The 17,663-nt window shown below is 40.1% G+C and overlaps 2 protein-coding genes across 2 annotated transcripts; one reads left to right on the top strand and one right to left on the bottom strand.

The window, feature by feature from the left end:
* Nucleotides 1-3,011: 3,011 nt before the first annotated feature.
* On the top strand, nucleotides 3,012-11,164 carry GEMIN2 (gem nuclear organelle associated protein 2). The gene is made up of 10 exons (XM_054635678.2): nucleotides 3,012-3,192; nucleotides 3,718-3,802; nucleotides 4,983-5,072; nucleotides 7,011-7,070; nucleotides 7,229-7,339; nucleotides 7,903-7,947; nucleotides 8,635-8,703; nucleotides 10,014-10,124; nucleotides 10,332-10,390; nucleotides 10,713-11,164. The coding sequence occupies exons 1-10, from the start codon at nucleotides 3,071-3,073 to the stop codon at nucleotides 10,750-10,752; spliced, it is 792 nt and encodes a 263-aa protein (XP_054491653.1). The 5' UTR covers nucleotides 3,012-3,070; the 3' UTR covers nucleotides 10,753-11,164.
* Nucleotides 11,165-11,999: 835 nt separating this feature from the next.
* Nucleotides 12,000-17,356, bottom strand: TRAPPC6B (trafficking protein particle complex subunit 6B). Its single transcript, XM_054634951.2, has 6 exons — nucleotides 16,772-17,356; nucleotides 16,624-16,691; nucleotides 15,483-15,600; nucleotides 13,966-14,049; nucleotides 12,847-12,940; nucleotides 12,000-12,182 (listed from the first exon to the last, which is right to left on the bottom strand). The coding sequence occupies exons 1-6, from the start codon at nucleotides 16,850-16,852 to the stop codon at nucleotides 12,151-12,153; spliced, it is 477 nt and encodes a 158-aa protein (XP_054490926.1). The 5' UTR covers nucleotides 16,853-17,356; the 3' UTR covers nucleotides 12,000-12,150.
* Nucleotides 17,357-17,663: the final 307 nt, after the last annotated feature.

Raw genomic sequence — 17,663 nt, forward strand, 5'->3', positions numbered from 1 at the left:
CCCGGGCCAGCCCGCCGGCCTCCCCGGCCACCCCGGCCGCTGCAGCGGGGCCGGCGTCAGCCGTCTCACGGCTCTGACGGTCGCTTCGCCGCCTTGCCAGCTCCTGATCGCGTGTGTGTGTTCGCTACTCTGTTCGTCTTTCTTCTGAAGGTCGGTCGTCTGCACCTCGATCCCAAATCCATTCAGGAAAAAAGGCACCCCGACCACCGGGGGCAGTTTCACCGTCTCTCCCCGCCGGCAGCGCTCGGCTCCCCGGTGCTGCGCCTGTGCCCGCGGTACCGGGGCTGCCTGCGGCCCCGCCGGTGGCTGCGCTGCTCTGGCTGCTGCTGCTCTGGCCGGCACGGAATTCCTCGGGATCGAAAGAGCCGGGCTTCCGGCAGTCCTTGAGCTCACCCTGCCTGTTCCCATCTTCCACCATGTGTACTTATGGCAACTTTTTAATCTGGAATATTGTTTACATGTTTCTTCTGAGTGCCTGGGAGAAAAAAAATACATTGAAATTATATTCCTGAGGGTTTTAGCCAGAAACAATCCTTTATCTTGTTAGTGTGGTCAATTTTTTATCCCCAAACTCAAGTTATAGGGACTCGTCAGTTTCAGGAGTTGTTTTTAACAAGCTTGTCATGAAAGGCCAGAACAGTAACCTCCGTCTTTCCTGAGATGTCTTAGTGCAATTAATCCAGACATGGAGAAGGACTGAAAAACGTTCTGCTGATTGGCTACCATATCCTCCCTCCCTCATTGCAACTCGGAAAACATTCTGTGACCACCAAGCAAACACAAATTACTAAAACAACCTTATCCTCTTTTCTTCTATGTCAAATGTGATTATGATAGAATTTCTTTGCCATTAGCATCTCCAGTCTGGTTTACCAGTCCTCTTCAGACTAAAATCATGAACAGTTAAGCAACAGCAGAATTTACCGGAGGGATTTTAAATTTTCTCATCCACAAATCTCACTGCCATTTGTGGGAGAATTAAGCAAGAGCTTGCCAATGACGTGTACCATCCTCACTCTGAACTCAAAAGAAAAGAAGAAAAAAATAGACCAACCCCCAGACCCCACAACACTTCGAACTTCAAACAGATGCACAGAAAGTGGCTCAGTGTTGTAATTTCAAAAGCATTCAAGTACCTTGTGAAACATTTTCAGAAAATTACCTACAAAATAGGCAAGACATGAAGTCTAAACTGCAGGATGAACTCTATAAATAAGGGAAAAAGAGGCAGCTGACAATTAAAGACACTCAAAGGGCAAGAAGGGAAAACAGCAAAGTATACTACTCTGAAAGTTTACTACAAATAAAATATATTCAGTATTTTTAATTAATCATCAGCACATATTTCATTACATAATAATTCAATGCTCTAAACTTGAAGAAAAGTCATGCAGCTGTTATGATAGTGTGAATGACAGAGAAAATCAAGGAGAAAGAAAAGAAGTAGAAAATAGATGTAAACTCATTTACTCATTATAAGAAAACATTTTGTTAGCTCCCCATATTCATATCTAGAATGTAGACTTGAAAGCATTTTAACTTTTCATAATGCAGAATTTATGTGTTACTTTGTTTTGTTTTGGTTTTTTTTAGCCAATGGGGCATATCCATTAATGCAGGTCACTCTTTCTTTGGAAAAGTACTCTTCCTTTATGCCTAAGCAGTTGAGGAAAAATATATGCATTTCCAGTTTCACTTTCCTCTTTCTCCACTGAGTCATATTTGCTAGCCATTGCATCAGCATTGTTGGTAAGACGTGTTAGGAACAATTTTATTACCTGTGGAAGACTATCTGCAATAATTAAAAATATGTTGCTTTGCTTAACAAGTATCAATGGGAAGTTCCAGAAAAAGTAATCTAAAGATAGAAAGTATATTTAAAGTGGATTTATATCAGTGGATTCTCTTTTAGTTCATAGTTCTGGACTTTACAACACATAGGAAAAATAAGTTCTGAATATTACTAAAGTATTAGAAAAGAACTTTATATAGCTGGACTCACCAAAGTTTTTGTCTTGATCATCAGCCTTCCCAGAGTTAGCACTGTGGGCTTAAGTAGGAAGTTTTATTTTAGTGGTGACTGCAATTGCTGCATACTCAACTAGGATGTTAGATCCGGGTTTGAGAAAAAAAACTCCCTGGTACACGTCGGTGCTTTTGGAAACACCTTAAAACAAACAAAAGCCATTGGAGAGGAGGAGTTAAGGTAGATGTTTATTTAGAACTACTGAAATACAGACTTGCAGGGGATTTAAAAAAAATTTTGATTTTTTTTTTAACTTATGTCAGAAGTATCTAAAACTACTCTGAAATATTAGATCTAAATAGACTTTGCATGCAGAACTAATTGGAGAGGTAATATACTGATGGACATTTTGTGTAACAGGAATTTCATAATACACAATGTAAACAATTACAGCATCATCCTTCTGCTTTTTATTTTACCCGGGAAACGATGCCCCTTTCTGCAAATGCTACCTTGCTTTCTGCCATGAGGATGCTCCCACATTATAGTCCTCAGAAAAACTCACATAACAGCAACTCAGGCCTTGACCCTTCCAGAAAGGGAACTCTGTGTAAATTTATAATCGTTAACTTCTATGTAACTGACTTTAACCACAGATCTCAAAGCATTTCAAGGAAGGGACAATTATGAATACTGGGTGTTCACAGGTAAAATAAGAGTATACTAATGGGTGAGCTTTAAAGAACCTTTGGCAAAAACTATAGTGTATTAGAATAATGGCACAGAGCCTAATGAAGGACGTTATTAAAGGTTTACACCTATTCACCACAAAAATAGGCCTAGTTTGATGGGCAGTGAATTGGCAAACCCCTTTCTCCCACTGCTCTTTGGCTGTATTTCCTTTATTCCCCTCCGGTGGTTTCCAGGGCGCCCAAGACGCCCGGAGCAGACCGTGACCCATCAGCGCGCACGGCCGAGGCTCCCGAGCGAGGCCGGCCCGCCCCGAAGGCCCCGCGGCAGCACCGCCGCCCCGGCCGGGCCCGCCCCGCCGCTCTCGCGAGAGCAGCGGCACCGGGCGGGCTCTGCCGCCGGGGCGGCGCGGCCATGGAGCCGGGCATGGAGGAGCTGATGCCGCGGCTGCTGCCCGTGGGCGACTGTGACCTGGCTGAGGACTTCGACCCCACCGTGCCTCCCAGGACGCCCCAGGAGTATCTGAAGCGTGTCCAGTGAGTGGTGGCGCGGACGGGCCGGGGTCGGGGCCGGGCCCGTCACCTCTCCGCAGGAGCGGCGCGGCAGCCGGTGCTGCCGGGGCCGGGCTCCGTGTCCGGGCGCGCCAGGGCGGCCGTGGGGAGCTGCCCTTCGCCGGCATAATCGGTGTTTTACACACCTGCAGGAGGGGCGGGTACCGATCTCTTCCCTCTCATGACCGGCGACACGAATCGAGGAAACGACATGGAGCCGTGTCAGGGGAGGTTTGGGCTGCATATCAGGAAAAGGTTCTTCACCCAGAGGTGGTTGAGCATTGGAACAGGCTCCCCAGCGCAGTAATCACAGAACCAGGCATGACAGAGTTCGAGAAACATTTGGACAGCGCCCTGGAGTACAGGCTGTGATTTCTGGGCTGTCCTGGAGTTCGACTCAATGATCTTGATTGGTCCTTCCATGCTTTTATGAGTATTTCAAAGACATCCGGTATGTATCAACCTGTTACAGGAAAGAAAAAATGCAGCCCACTTGATTCTGTTTTGTAGGATTGAAGCAGCTCGATGTCCTGACGTGGTCGTGGCGCAAATAGATCCCAGAAAATTGAAAAAGAAGCCGACAGTAAACATTTCGGTAAGCTTGAGAGCTTTTACGTGTTTTAAGAGGAAAAAAAAAGGGGGAAGATGCTACTATAATGATGTTTGTATTAATTTGGGGGGGTCATTGGCATAACTAAATAGCACTGCTAGATTCTAAAAGCATCTACAGAATTAAATGTCTGTGTTTGAAGAAACCCCTGCTCAACTGCTGGGTAACAGCAGTCTTACTAACGGATTAAACTGATAATCCCCATACTATTCAATATGCAACAGACTATTTTACTGTCTGAGGAAGTCAAATGTTGCATTAAATTTTACAATTATTTAATCATAAAACCTGCATATATTTTAGAAGAAAAATATATCCATACCTGTCTTTGGGTTTAAGTCTATATCTAGCATAACCATAGTAAGTACAGCTAAGCTTTACTAAAGTTAGATGAAATTCTAGCACCACTTCTTTCCTTTTGGGAAGAATATTTTATTAGAACTTCTCCTTACTTTTCCAACGAATCTGTTGAAGCAGATTTTTCCGTTGTTGCATTGCCTTGCCAGCTTGATTTTTAATCTATTTTCAAATAGTTTGCCTTTCTCCAATGACAATGATGTAATCTGAAATTTCACTATTAGATTTCTCAGAGAAAGTTTCTAATACTGATCTGACCTTGCAACTTCTGTAGCCATTCTCTTCATCTGTCTCATCTGTGTGTAGTGACATTCTTAAACACTTGTAGAAAGATTTTGTTTAATAACCCTTTCATGATAATCTTTAAAGAGGTTATATCTACCTAACTATCAAACTTAATTTTCTAGATGGTTTTATGGTCTTCTGTCTTCCTCACCTTACTATCTTGACAGGCAGAATGCCTAAGATTGATAGTATCTGTCACAGATAAGGAAACAGTGTCCTGTTTTTTATGAGCGGGGAGATTAAAGCAGAACAATTGCTGAAAGGAAGACATTAAGTAATTCTTCGATAATGTATTTTGAACACTTAGTTTTCCTCCTCATGTACATACGAGAAGAGTCAAACAAAATTTCTCTAAACCAAAATCTTAACTTGGCCTTGGATATGGTCATGAAATTACTTTTCTTAGATGAAGATTTCAAGGATATTATTTACCTGACAGTAAACATTTACTGATTCTCTTGTTCTTAAGGATTCTTCTTATAAAGCTCTCTTTACATTATAATTATTGCCAGTGTTTTCTCAGATTTCTGGATGTCAGCCTGCTCCTGAAGGATACTCTCCAACGCTCAAGTGGCAGCAGCAGCAAGTGGCCAATTTCTCAGCTGTTCGTCAGGTACAAGATAGTCTGTGAGGAGTCTTGCACTGTCTGGATAGAACATTTCTGTGCTTTACAGGGGATAACTTGATATCTAGTATAGAAGTGTTGTGATTTTGTAGCAGGATAGATGTTTATAGGCAAGAGTTTTAAGTTCTTGAAAGCTAATTGAGCATATACTGTGTGGCTTTTAAACCTCTGATAAAACTCTTGAGAGTCACATTTAAGAAATCCTCCTTCAACAAAAATATGTCTGTATTTAGGTTAAATGCTATGGTGTAGTTGAGGAAGGACAAAAACCCCTGTAATGTTATGCAGTTATATTAAAACACAGTGCTAGCAGGAAATGTTCTGCAGAACTCAACATGAACTAAGAACCAAGTGGATTCTAACCCATCAGGAGATTCATAAAGTCCCTTCATACAGTCAATTTAGGGACCTGTTGACAGATGTGGCAATCCATTATGAGGAGGCATACTGATTTGGTAAAACATATTTGTAAGGTTGTAGAGTTAGCACAGACTTTAATCTTTCCTGATACATTTGCACCCTGCTCGAAGTAACAGAAGAAGAATAGAAAATTAAGCAGTCTCAAAGGGTAAAGGTTCTAAGTTCAGCTAAGCTTTACTAAAGTTTTAAACTGAAGGAGGGTTGATTTGGATTAGATATAAGGAAGAATTTTTTTACAATGAGGGTGGTGAAACACTGGCACAGGTTGCCCAGAGAGGGATGGATGCCCCATCTCTCAAAACACTAAAGGTCAGATTGGATGCGGTTCTGAGCCTGATCTAGTTAAGATGTCCCTGCCAATGGAAGAGGGGTTGGACTAGATGGCCTGTGAAGGTCCCTTCCAACCCAACTCTATGATTCTTCTATTCTCTATGCACAGTTCAAACAGAGTGAAATGGAAAATATAATAAAATGTAGGTGGAGGTCATTTGTGACTCCAGTGCTGCAGACAGCATGTTTACAGTGCATTGATGCTGCATTGTAGGAGTACCTCAGGTACTGAGGTGTGACCAGCCACAAGCTCGTCACTAGCACTGAACTCTGCAGGAGCTCATGTACCATGTCTTTTGCAGGGAGGAAAATTTAGTGAAGGAGGAGATCTGTACTACTGCATCTACATTGTAAACAGTAACTGAGCTACCCCTCTTTCTGTGAGGGATCACACTGCATTCTGTATATTAGGCTTAGTCTAAGGTTTTAACAGAACTAAGGAGACTGACATCTAAAGGCTTATTCACTGAATAGGTATTTCTTTTATGCTCAAATCAATTGTCTTATCTGTGCCAGAATTAACACTGTAAAATATGAGACTATCCTAAAAAGTATTTTAAAAAGAGCATCAGAATTCACTTGTTCAACCACTATATCAGCTGCTATTACTTTGAGCATTTTTAGTGGTCTTTTGTACAGCTACAGGAACAACCAGAGTGGGAGACAAATTCCTTCTGCTACAGAACATTTACAGCTCTCTACAAGTAACTGTTAAGCAGGCCAGTTTGTCTAGCCAGGTAGAAGAAATGTGCTAAGAAAGCACACTTGCCTTCTTCATACAATTCTGTAGACCTCTGATACAGATACAGACCACTGTTAGGAAACAGGATATTGGCTTTATGTGTGCTTTTGGATTAAATCAAAGTGGGTTTTTTCTTAAGATTGTTCTAACAATCTTAAGTCTAGAAGACTGTTAAAGCTTACTACGTCAGCTTAACCTTCTGTAATAGACTTCAAAATGCCTTCAGCTTTAACATTACTTCCAAAATCCCAGCATGAGATTCTTAATTCCATTTCTGCTAAGAGGCATGGGAATTATTTAGCCAGTTGTGCTGGCTACATATACATATTCTACTGATTTATAGAAAGTCATAAAATTTACTTTTCATACATTTGTGGCTAGGATAAAATATCTGCAGAGTTAAACTGGGATTTGACTTTGTTTTAATTACTCAGAGCCTGAACAAGCACAGGAATCACTGGCGGTCACAACATTTGGACAGCAATGTTACTATGGTGAGTAGAATTCATAACACTGCTCTGTGGTTTGTTTTCCCAGTTATTGAATCCACAATTAATCTTGCTTTATAGTTGCATGCAACAATTTAAGTATTTTCTCCAGTGTCTTCAAGACACAGTATTACAAAGTTTTCATTTATTTTTATTTACTTCAGCCAAAATCAGAGGATGAGGAAGGCTGGAAGAAGTTCTGTCTCGGGGAAAGAGTATACTCAGAAATAGATGCACTATCTGATAATGAAAATTTAGGAATTGATTACTTGAAGGTGAGTATAGGACTTCTAGTTAGTTTTCAGCAGCTATTTTCTAGACTAACTGCCAGAAACAATCTTACTGTTTATTACCACTTTGTGCCAAGTAGAAAATAAGCTCTGGTGAGCCCAGAAAGTGCCAGTGTACATTCTTCTTATGCAGAAACCAAGTGAAGCAGGAATTGAGTCAATGTTTTCAGTCAAAATTTGAAGACTTCCTTCACCTCTTATCAGCTAAAGTCATTACTTTGTTCTCACTGAACAGAATGGAAGCTTTCTTCATAGTCTGCTTTAGTGTTTTGTTGCATAGTGATATGCAGATACCCTACAAATATGTTCTTTACTATGTCATTTTGTCAAACCAAAACTTTAACAAGTAACAGTAGACGCAAGGTGCTCTGATACTTCACTGGACCTTCAACTTTCTTGAAGATACTTTTTTAATAAATTTCAAAGCTCAGAACAGACTTTCAAATCACTACCATTGTCTGAACATCAAATTAAAATCTTAGTATGTTCTAAATTAGAACAAAGATGTTTGTGATAATGTTTGCATTTTCCAACTTGCTTTTTTTCAGGTGGGCTTTCCCCCTTTGCTAAGTATTGTAAGCAGGATGAATCAGGTAAGCCTACCTCTTAGAATCATATAGTGACATTGCCTAAATCATTATGTCTCATGTTCTGTAGCAGAAGGCTTACCTAATTTTCTTTGCCTAGAGTAGGCATTTGTTTATTACAAATTCTATTAACTATACACTCAGAAGGAATGTATTCGTTATCTCACATTCAGTTACAAATAACTTTACAAGCAAAGATTTTTCATGACTAGTTCTGAAAGTATTTTGTTGTGTAGTTTCTCTATAGCCCATTTAACGTTTGAATTTTTGCTGAATACCCAATAGTTGCTTTACAATGTTTTTAAATTTCTCAGTGTTTTAAGTGCAGTTCTTCCATTTGATTGTGAACTTTTATGTACATTGCAAGGCTAGAAGAATCACACTTATCTTTCCTTTACTACATTTACCACTTGCCACCATTATACGCAACCAACCAACCGGTCAGTGTGATGCTTCTTTCCTAATCTGTAGCTACTTACCCATAACTTTTCATTAACACAATTAATTCATTTCATACAAAGTTCTTTCCAAATGTGGTACTTTAACACTTACTTTACCCTTACATGTAACTTCAAACTGGAATAAATACTGTGGAGTAGAAATACTTTTTATATAATAAATCCTTCAGGTAGGAGAGCAGCAAAACAAAACATTGCAGATACTATATTGTCTCTTTCTGTTCCTCTTTTGAAGGCAACAGTAACCAGTGTCTTAGAATACCTGATAAGCTGGTTTGGAGAGAAAAAATTTACTCCAGAACTGGTAATTTTTAATTTATTCTAACTACTTGCACATGAATGCATTAAACAAAGAATAAATTGTTTGCAGTTTTCTATTAAATTATTTTAATTTTCTAAAGAGTTCTCTAGATGGTTGTATCATATTGTTACTTTCAAAACTTTCTTGATTAGATACTAAAATGAGTATTCACATTTGTTTTAGGAAGGCTAAAATTACAAAACTTAACAGATACAGACATAAAAAGTACTACCCAAACTCCCTCTGTATCCCTCCCTTTGTATCACTCACCCCATAACTTCAGCCACGAGCTCAGTGAACATCAAGCTTTAGGAGAGGAGAGATCCCAGCTGCTTTGGTTCTGTCAGGGTGCTGCACATTATTTACCAATACCTCCAGTTTAGTTTGGAGGCACATTACAGTGTGCTTACAAAGACACATTTAATTTTTCCACATTAAGCACAGACCAGAAGGCTTAGCTGCATTCATGTGGTGACAAATCAAACCTAAGAACTCCTGATTGACAGGCTGCATTTGGCCACAACTAGATTGACCAGCAGTGTAAGGGCACCGTATCTACAGAAGACCTTGGTGGATGCTTCTCATTCCTTCAGTACCACAAAGAAAAAGAGTAATGAAAAATTACATGATGCTTAGCGTAATTTCACTGGTTTTTTTCAGTCACTTAAAGACCTTTCATGTTCTGTCCTTCCTTGTAGAAGACTGTTTTCTTTTTAACCAGTATGTATGTGGCAGAGAATGTGCACAATGACTTTTAGGTTAGGTCCGAGAATGAAGGCCACTAGACACTGTGATTAAATTATGAAGTTAGACTGGTACCAGAAATTAGGTTTGTAAGAATGCAGTAGAATTCAGAGATGTAAAACTCAAAGGACATCTTTTCACAGTGGTGCAAATCTTAAAGCAGATCTAACCACTAATTCCAAAAAGATCTGAATTCATGCATTCTGTCTTCAAGAATGTTTTTTTCACAGATTGTGAAGTTAAACATTAATAGCCAAGTAATAGTTAAGATATTATTAAAATAATCCTTCTTTCAGACTATAATAGCATCAGCTGTAATAATTTCTATCTTAGCCAGCATTAAAAAAAATGCTAGGAAACCCAGGAGTAGGGCTCACAAGAATCTTATCTAGAGACACAGAACTCTCTACCATGTAGTGTCTAATGTGGTTTTGAAAATTTAATTATTGCATATAACACTTCAATGCAGTTTTGAGACATACACTTCAGTCCTGCTCTATATAACATGAATTGCTTGAATCTTCAAGGAAACGCTTAGAATTCAAACTCTGTTATTTGAATCCTCACAGGGTAGATGGCTATATGCACTGTTGGCATGCCTTGAAAAACCTTTGCTACCTGAAGCTCACTCCCTTATTCGACAGCTGGCGAGACGATGTTCAGAAGTCAGGGCACTGGAGGTAAGATTTAATATAACTGCACAGAGGACTTGGTGAATTTAGCAGGTTAGGAGGATCACTTTTCAGAAGTCTTAATAATTAATTTTTCATGTCTAAAGTTTGCTTGAGAATGTAGGGAAGACTACAAATACACATAGCATGTCTTGTAACAGCTTCTCTATTTGACACAGCTAACGAAAGAATTGCTGTAATATTTCTCTTTTCCAGGAGAGCAAGAATGAAGAACAAATATCAGCTCTGAACTTGATAATCTGCTTAGTTAGTAGGTAATGCAACTTATACACCTCAACCAGTAATCTATGTCCAGCATAAATGCATGATTATTTGTACTAACCTAAACCCTTTTAAAAGTGAAAGTAAATAAAAGTACCCTGGGCCAATGCAGCAAATATACTTAGCTGAAAGGATTTAAGATACACCTAAGAACAAAGTAAGCTTATTCCTGTCTTCAGATGAGCCCCCTGAACCATGAAGCCATAATTATGATAGAAACACTAAAAGAAGAGCTAGAAAGCAATGGGTCGGACAACTTGAAGTCAGGTATATATTGCATTGGAGGTTTCTTACCATATTCCACTTCATTCCTAGGTACTTTGATCAACGTGACCTGGCTGACGAGCCTTCCTAGGCTGTTTTGAGAACATCCAGTATTTTGCATTGCCACAGTACAGAGAGCATTATCAGAGTTAACAGCAAGACACTGCACTGTTCAGACCTGGAGTATTACACAATCCCTTCAGAACACCCTCACACGAATGCATTTGGGACAGCTGTGAATAACTTCAGCTGAGTTTTAGCTGAGATTGTCAGCGTCTCCAATACCATCATCACCATCATTGTAAAGTGGTAACTGAAGTGTCCAGCATCATCTCTCAAGCTCCTGTCTTTGTAAACTACATTCTTGGTTAGAAATTTCTACAATCTGAGTAATCTATGGACACTGCTATTAGGTGAAGTCTGAGGTTACATTACAAATTATTATTCTTTTTCTAACAGACTTATTGAGGACTTTTTTAATAAAACTAAAGGATTTTAAAGACTGTTCTTAAACATTGTGGGTTTTCTTACTCCATATTATTTAACAGCAGCCTTACTGTAGAAATCTAGAGTTAGGGCTGAATGTGTTTTTTCAAGTTTTGGAAAACAATTACTGAAACAATTGTTTCAGTAAAACATAAACATTACTACTTTTTGAGTAGTACATTACAGAAGTAAACTGTAGCTAGCAATTAAAAACAATTACATTAATATTGAATTTATACACAAGAAGACAGAATACATTTCCTTCTTTAGCCAGTATAGACAACCTTAGGTATAAAACATTCTCACACAAGGAACAGTTGCTAATTTAAGGGAACGGGAGAAACTCTTAAACTATGCAAAAACAAGTTTTCTTCTACTGCCCCAAACTACAACCCTACAAAGGTCTCCACCTAGTATCTTTAATGATGTGTGAGCTGTTGGCTCACATGTCAACAGGCTCCATCAAAGAAATACAAATGCTGTCTTAAAAACAGAGCAGGGATGCCCATGTCTCGTGACTAGCCAAGTTTTTGAGCCACAGAGGTGCAAAGTCCAAACCCCACAGTGAGAGGTTTGTATCACCCATTTTGCAGCCCTCCTTCCAGGGCTGCCTCCCAGAGTGAATGGGGAAAGGTAGCACTTGGGCATTCAAGTCAGGCAACACCACACGCATTCATTCCTTACTCAAATTTAGTCTTGGTCAGGATTTTTCTCTATTCTCAAACTCTGTCTCTGGTCTTCCAGGCTGTTTTGGTAATTGAAAGGTTTTGCTGAATATGTAGAGAACATGGTTTTTACCATGTATAAATTATTACTTTAGTATAGAATAAATTTCATACCAAGACACAAGCATAGTGTTAAGTTATTTCTATGAGCATTTATTATATATTTTGGAATTGTGCTGCACGCTGCTATAATTTACATGTTATATACAAGACTGAGCCAAGATACTGAATCCACATACAAAGGCTTTTTAAAGTAGATACCCAGATTTGAATGTGCTCTACATCTTCTGTATCATCACCTGAAATTTACCTGCAGGAAAAGCAGAGTCAGATCACATTATTACCATTAGAATTATTTTGCCAAGTAATTATTTTCTTGTAAATTTTTTTTTCAAAGAAATAGTAAGAAACATTTCAGTCTTACAGTTTAATTGTAAGCAGTTGAGCCATTATTTAAATTTAGCATTAATTAATTGAGCCATTATTTAAATTTAGCATTTAAATTTTAATTCCATGCTGAACAGCTTCTCTTTTTTCTTTTTGTCTCATGTCCCACACCACAGAAGTTTTGTCAGCTAAACCTAAAATTTGTGCTAAATCTGTGGAAACTTTTAATTGAGCAGCTTATATAGTTACAATGGTCTTTACTTATTAACATCCTAACATCCTTAATGAGTCCTATAGAGAAAGAGCTTGTGCAAATAACCTTCTGGACACACATCCTTACACATTTGATGCTTCTAAATGTAAATACAACTTTTTTACTTTTCACTCAACATCATGGAGGCTCATCCTCTACCAGTATTTTCTAAATACTAAAGGATATAGTAGCAAGCCATATCCTGAAGTTCACCTCGACTCCTATGGCCCAGCAATTCAAACAAATCCCACCTTGAAAAATGCTTATAACAGCAACACAGAGTCAGGAAAGTTACCAAGTGAGCTAATAATTGAATACTCCAAGTACTACTTACATGCAGGCATTGATGAAACTTCAGCTGTTACAATACTCTTTATTCCCAGATTTGATAGGCCTCCTCTGATTAGTCCACAGGTGAATGCTAAATACTGAATAAAAAGTTGCACTTCAAGTGAGTGTCAACAGTGAAGCTTGTTGATAAAGATTGAAAACAAGTACTCAAGAACACAATACTTGGACAACAGAAAACCATGGAGGTTTTGAGAGACTGTCAGGTCTCTAATAGATGAAAGCTCCAATATTTGGCAGAGTGGACCTCACTACACAGATTATTCTCATTATTTTGTATTTTGAGTCACCTTCTCTTTCAACCTGTAGGAACTTAATATCCTTAAAACAATTATTCCCAAGACTTGGCTGAAATTAGCAACTGGTATTGAAGTCAACAAAGGAGAAACAGTCCAAGACAGCATTCTTGTGCAGGCCATACCTTAGAATACAAACACCTGCAGATATTTAAAATGTGTGTTGCAAAATAGAAGAAACATTTCACCAAACACAAAAAAAAAAATCCCAAGGACACAGCCAGCTGGGAGGACTAAGATCAAGAATTAAGAAACCATAAAATAGATCTGAATGCCCCATTTTTTAATCCACCTGAGCCAAAGTGCTCTATGATAGGTTTTGCAGAGGGACTGATTTTACCTGAACTATTACCATAACTCAGCATCTGCACTCAAAACTATTTTTAATTGGTGGAAGATCTTTCTGAACATTCACATCATCTCAGAACCTTGTTTTATGTAACAAATAGCATCTTCCAAATGTGTTTTGGGAATTTTAAAGAAAGTTTCTGAAAACACATACTTCCTGAAGAGAAAGAATCTGTGTGACAGTGGCAGGTAGTGGCAGACAAGCACTTGCACCAAGAAGTAATTCAAATGTAACAGCAGCAAGTTTCACAATAACCGAGACCATTTTCTGAACTATAAATCAAATCCACTGTTCTAAAACAGGATGCCTTTCTAAGAAGCACACAGGTTCTGAAGGCATATCTTTAGGTGCCCTTCAGAAGAGTTTGTATCTATTTAATTACAAAATGTAAAGTTATTACCAGATGAAGGTAATTAAAATGAAACTGGTAGACCCTCCCTCACATAGAATCAAAGAGTACCTTTGGTGCATGTTCTAAATACTGCTTTCCTGCAGACATTTGTGTCAAGAGACGGAATTTATTGTCTTGAAGGACGTAAATACCCTGTTTAAAAAGAAAAAATTGAGGGGCTTAGTTAAATGTGCAGTAATATAAACCCCATATTTTCTGTGAATGGATTTGATTTGTAGATAAGATATATATGATCTCAGGCTGAAAAATAAAATTGTAGATTAAGACATATGTGTTTTAAGTTTAGATTGTATTATTTACTTACTTACTTTACTTAAGGAATATCAAAAGAAAATTTTCTTAAGTGTGCGTATACCAAAAAAAAACTCTAGATAATAATATGATCAGTTACCCCTAAAAAATGTTTATGTACATTTCTTCTTTGGTAATACATCAAATGCATATTGATTTTTACATTCAAATATCCATCTTCACTGGGTTTTGCACATCGCTATTCTTATTCTCAAATTCAGTGGGAATTATTTTCTTAATAGCAGTACAGGCAACTACACCCAGCAGACAGTCAAAGTAAAAGTCTGGTGTTTTCTACAATACAATTTAGTGCAACAATATGCATCTTAATAAATTAAGTATAAACACAGTATGGCTTTAGCTACACCTGCCATGTTAATTTCCTTGCTACTGACTGTGCTACTTCAGAATTTCATAAGACTTGAACTTAAATTAAGGCTGCATATACAATTAAGACCCTTAAGCTCAATACTGCCAGTTTTTTGAATTTAAACCCCAGATTTCTAAAGTAGTAATTATCTCTTATTACTTGATAAGTCACTGAAAAATATTTTACTTGGCACAATCCTAGTACAAATTCTCTTCTTCCTAATTTGACACAACAGGGAAATGGCCATAAGGAAACCAAGTGATTCAATTAGGAAAAAGATTTTTTACTCTAGTAAAATGGCTCCTTCAGTTATTTTGATCTGGCTTTAAGAACTGTGGCTGTTGATACAGGAAAGCACATGGATACAGCACAATGTCACCAACATGCAAATCTGAGAAGTTTCTCCACTGTTTCTTATACAAGTATTTTCAATAGATAACAACTGTCTCAACTGCTGAAAACTTTTAACATTCTCCGAACTAAAAAAAACCACTTCACTGCAGCTATTTTATTTAAATAGGTGTTTAGAGAATAACATCACTTTTTCACTATTTTTACTAACATTTATTAAGAGACAGATTAAAAAGTTCTTGTTTAAATGTTAATCAACTGCAATCATTACTGTCCTTTCTGTCACACTGCAACAGTGCTTATGAAATTCAAGTCATTTAGTCTTTTCAAAGAGGGTGGCAATAAAAACATCATAGGCAATTATTAAATTCTACTCTAAAGCTACATGATAATATGAATATTGAAAAACAAGCCTTTTAAACAAAACAAATATGGAACATTTTGGGTTTCTTATCTGGTGATTAATTTTAGACCAAGAAAAACAAAAAATGCACTAGCAACTCAAAACTCTCACCACCTTTCTAAGTTAAATCTTAATCTACAGCATTAGTACCTGGTGATTAGTCCTTAGGTTATCGATTTGTTTTTTGAATACCGTTGTCCAAAAGTCTTTGCAAATGAACTTCATAATATCTAATTCATCCTTGAATCTGGCAGTGTCTTTTGTAAACCTAAGAGAAAAGTGAGAAATATATCAATAATGATGGTACACATAACCTGACCAATTAAACATAGAAATATTTTTAATGGTACTATACAACATCATTTTTGAGGTTATTATAGAAATTAGTTTTCCAACCATTGCACAGTATCATTGTAGCCTCACTGTCCATTCATCAAGTATTTTAAGAGCAACAGTGTTATCTTAGTATCTGCAATATGCTAGCACAATAAATTGTTTCAATTCCATGATTATCAAACATAGTTGACATACAGAAAGGTGGAAAGTGCTCCATCAGTTTTATCTTCAAAAAAGTATCTAAATAGAAGATAAATAAAATGCTCACACCTATACTATTTCTTGAAAGGTGTCCTTCAATTAGGCAAAAAACATAGGACCAAGTATATAAAGCTTGTTCCCGTTTCTCAGAAGGGACTTCTTTCTCTTGCTTATTTCGGATCCTCACTGAGGGTCTTTATCTGGCACCAAAGGACCACTTTATTCAACAAAAGCATGATTCAGAAACCCAGGAGTCTGCACAAGACCTCGGAACGAGGGCGCTGGAGTTGCACCGCCGGTCCCCAAAGGGCCCGAGCTGCTCAGTAGTGGAGTCGCAAGGGCTGAGGGCACTTGACAAAAATGAAATAGACTCAGGACCAATCATAAAATTATGCTCAAGAAGTAAATCAGAAAAAGAATGAAGTCACAAAACATACCAGAAGCAGGAAACATGCAAAAGTCTACACAAAGTAGAATTAAAGATAATTGTAAAAGTAACCATGTACCCTGACTCGGTTTTCATGACGGGAAGCACTAGGAAAACAACACACTTCAAAACTGTCCCGCGATACACAAACACAGGTCCTCACAAGAATGCGATACGAAAAGAGGAGATGCCAGAACGACTGCTGGTAAGAGGAACGCACTCTCCGTCCAGCCAAACCACCGCACCTTGCCCGGGCAGGTGTGCTTTACCGGCGAGGTGAAAGCCCCAAGAACGAGCAGCGGCTGCCAGGGCCCGGCGGGGACTCACCTCTCTATGAGCCCCTGCCCGACGCGGAAGCCCATGCTCTCCAGCTTGGTGGTGCAGCGCCCGTTCTCCTGCAAGACACAAGGGCCCGGCCACAGCGTCAGCCCCGGCCGCTGCCGGCTGGCCCCGGGGCGGTCCCGGTCCCACTCACCCCTTCGCCCTGCTCGGCGGCGCGGTACAGCCCCGCCACCATCTCGCTGTGCAGCAGCAGGAACAGCGCCTCGTCCGCCATCGCCGGGGCCACCGCCCCTTCCGGGCGGGCCCGGACACCCGCAGGAGATCCCGGCCGAAGCCCAGCAGTACCGGCCGGGCCGGGGAAGCTCTGGGAAAGGGGCTCTCAGGTTAAGGCTCTGTAGAGTCCGCAAACTCGGGCGCCGCCGGCAGCACAGGGTCCTGAGCGAGGGCCGGAGCCGGGGATCAAACGCGCCCCTCCGGCGGAGCTACCCCGCCCACCAAACTGCTGGAGCCCGGCGGAGCGCGCGTGTGTCACTGCCTCCGAGAGAGCGCCCGTGCCTTCCCCTGCCCGCCGCGGGGAGCCGCAGAGCGACGTCGGCTGCAGCCGGAGCAGAGCGTGATTTAACGCCTCGCCGCCGCCCCGGGCGCCACGCCTGACGCGCAGCGCAGAGCTGCCCTGCCACGCCGCTCCGGGCGGGATGTGAGGGCAGCAGCGGCCCCGTCAGGCTGCCACCGCAGCCAGCGCCAAGTAACGGCCCCGTCTATTGGCTCGCCGGGCACAAGCGTCTCTGGTAGCTCAGCGCTGATTGGCTCTCACCCGAGTCCCGAGCGTGCCGGCTCCTCGGCCCCATTGAGGAAAGCAGGATGTGTCCTGGGCGGGAACAAGCGGCCTCGAAGTGGTTTTCTGATTGGGCTACAAAGAAATGACGCTTGAGTTCTTATTAGCTCTGTGTCGTGTCACTCCGGCGGCCCCCTTCATTGATTCGTCGAGCTAGAAGGCAGAGCCTTCCACTAGTTGGGCGGCCGGGATGCCAGTCTGCCCCCGGGCTCTGTGATTGGTGGTCGCTTTTGGCGAGCCACCCTGGTGG

Source organism: Agelaius phoeniceus, chromosome 6 (genome assembly GCF_051311805.1).
Source record: "Agelaius phoeniceus isolate bAgePho1 chromosome 6, bAgePho1.hap1, whole genome shotgun sequence".
Taxonomy (NCBI): domain Eukaryota; kingdom Metazoa; phylum Chordata; class Aves; order Passeriformes; family Icteridae; genus Agelaius; species Agelaius phoeniceus.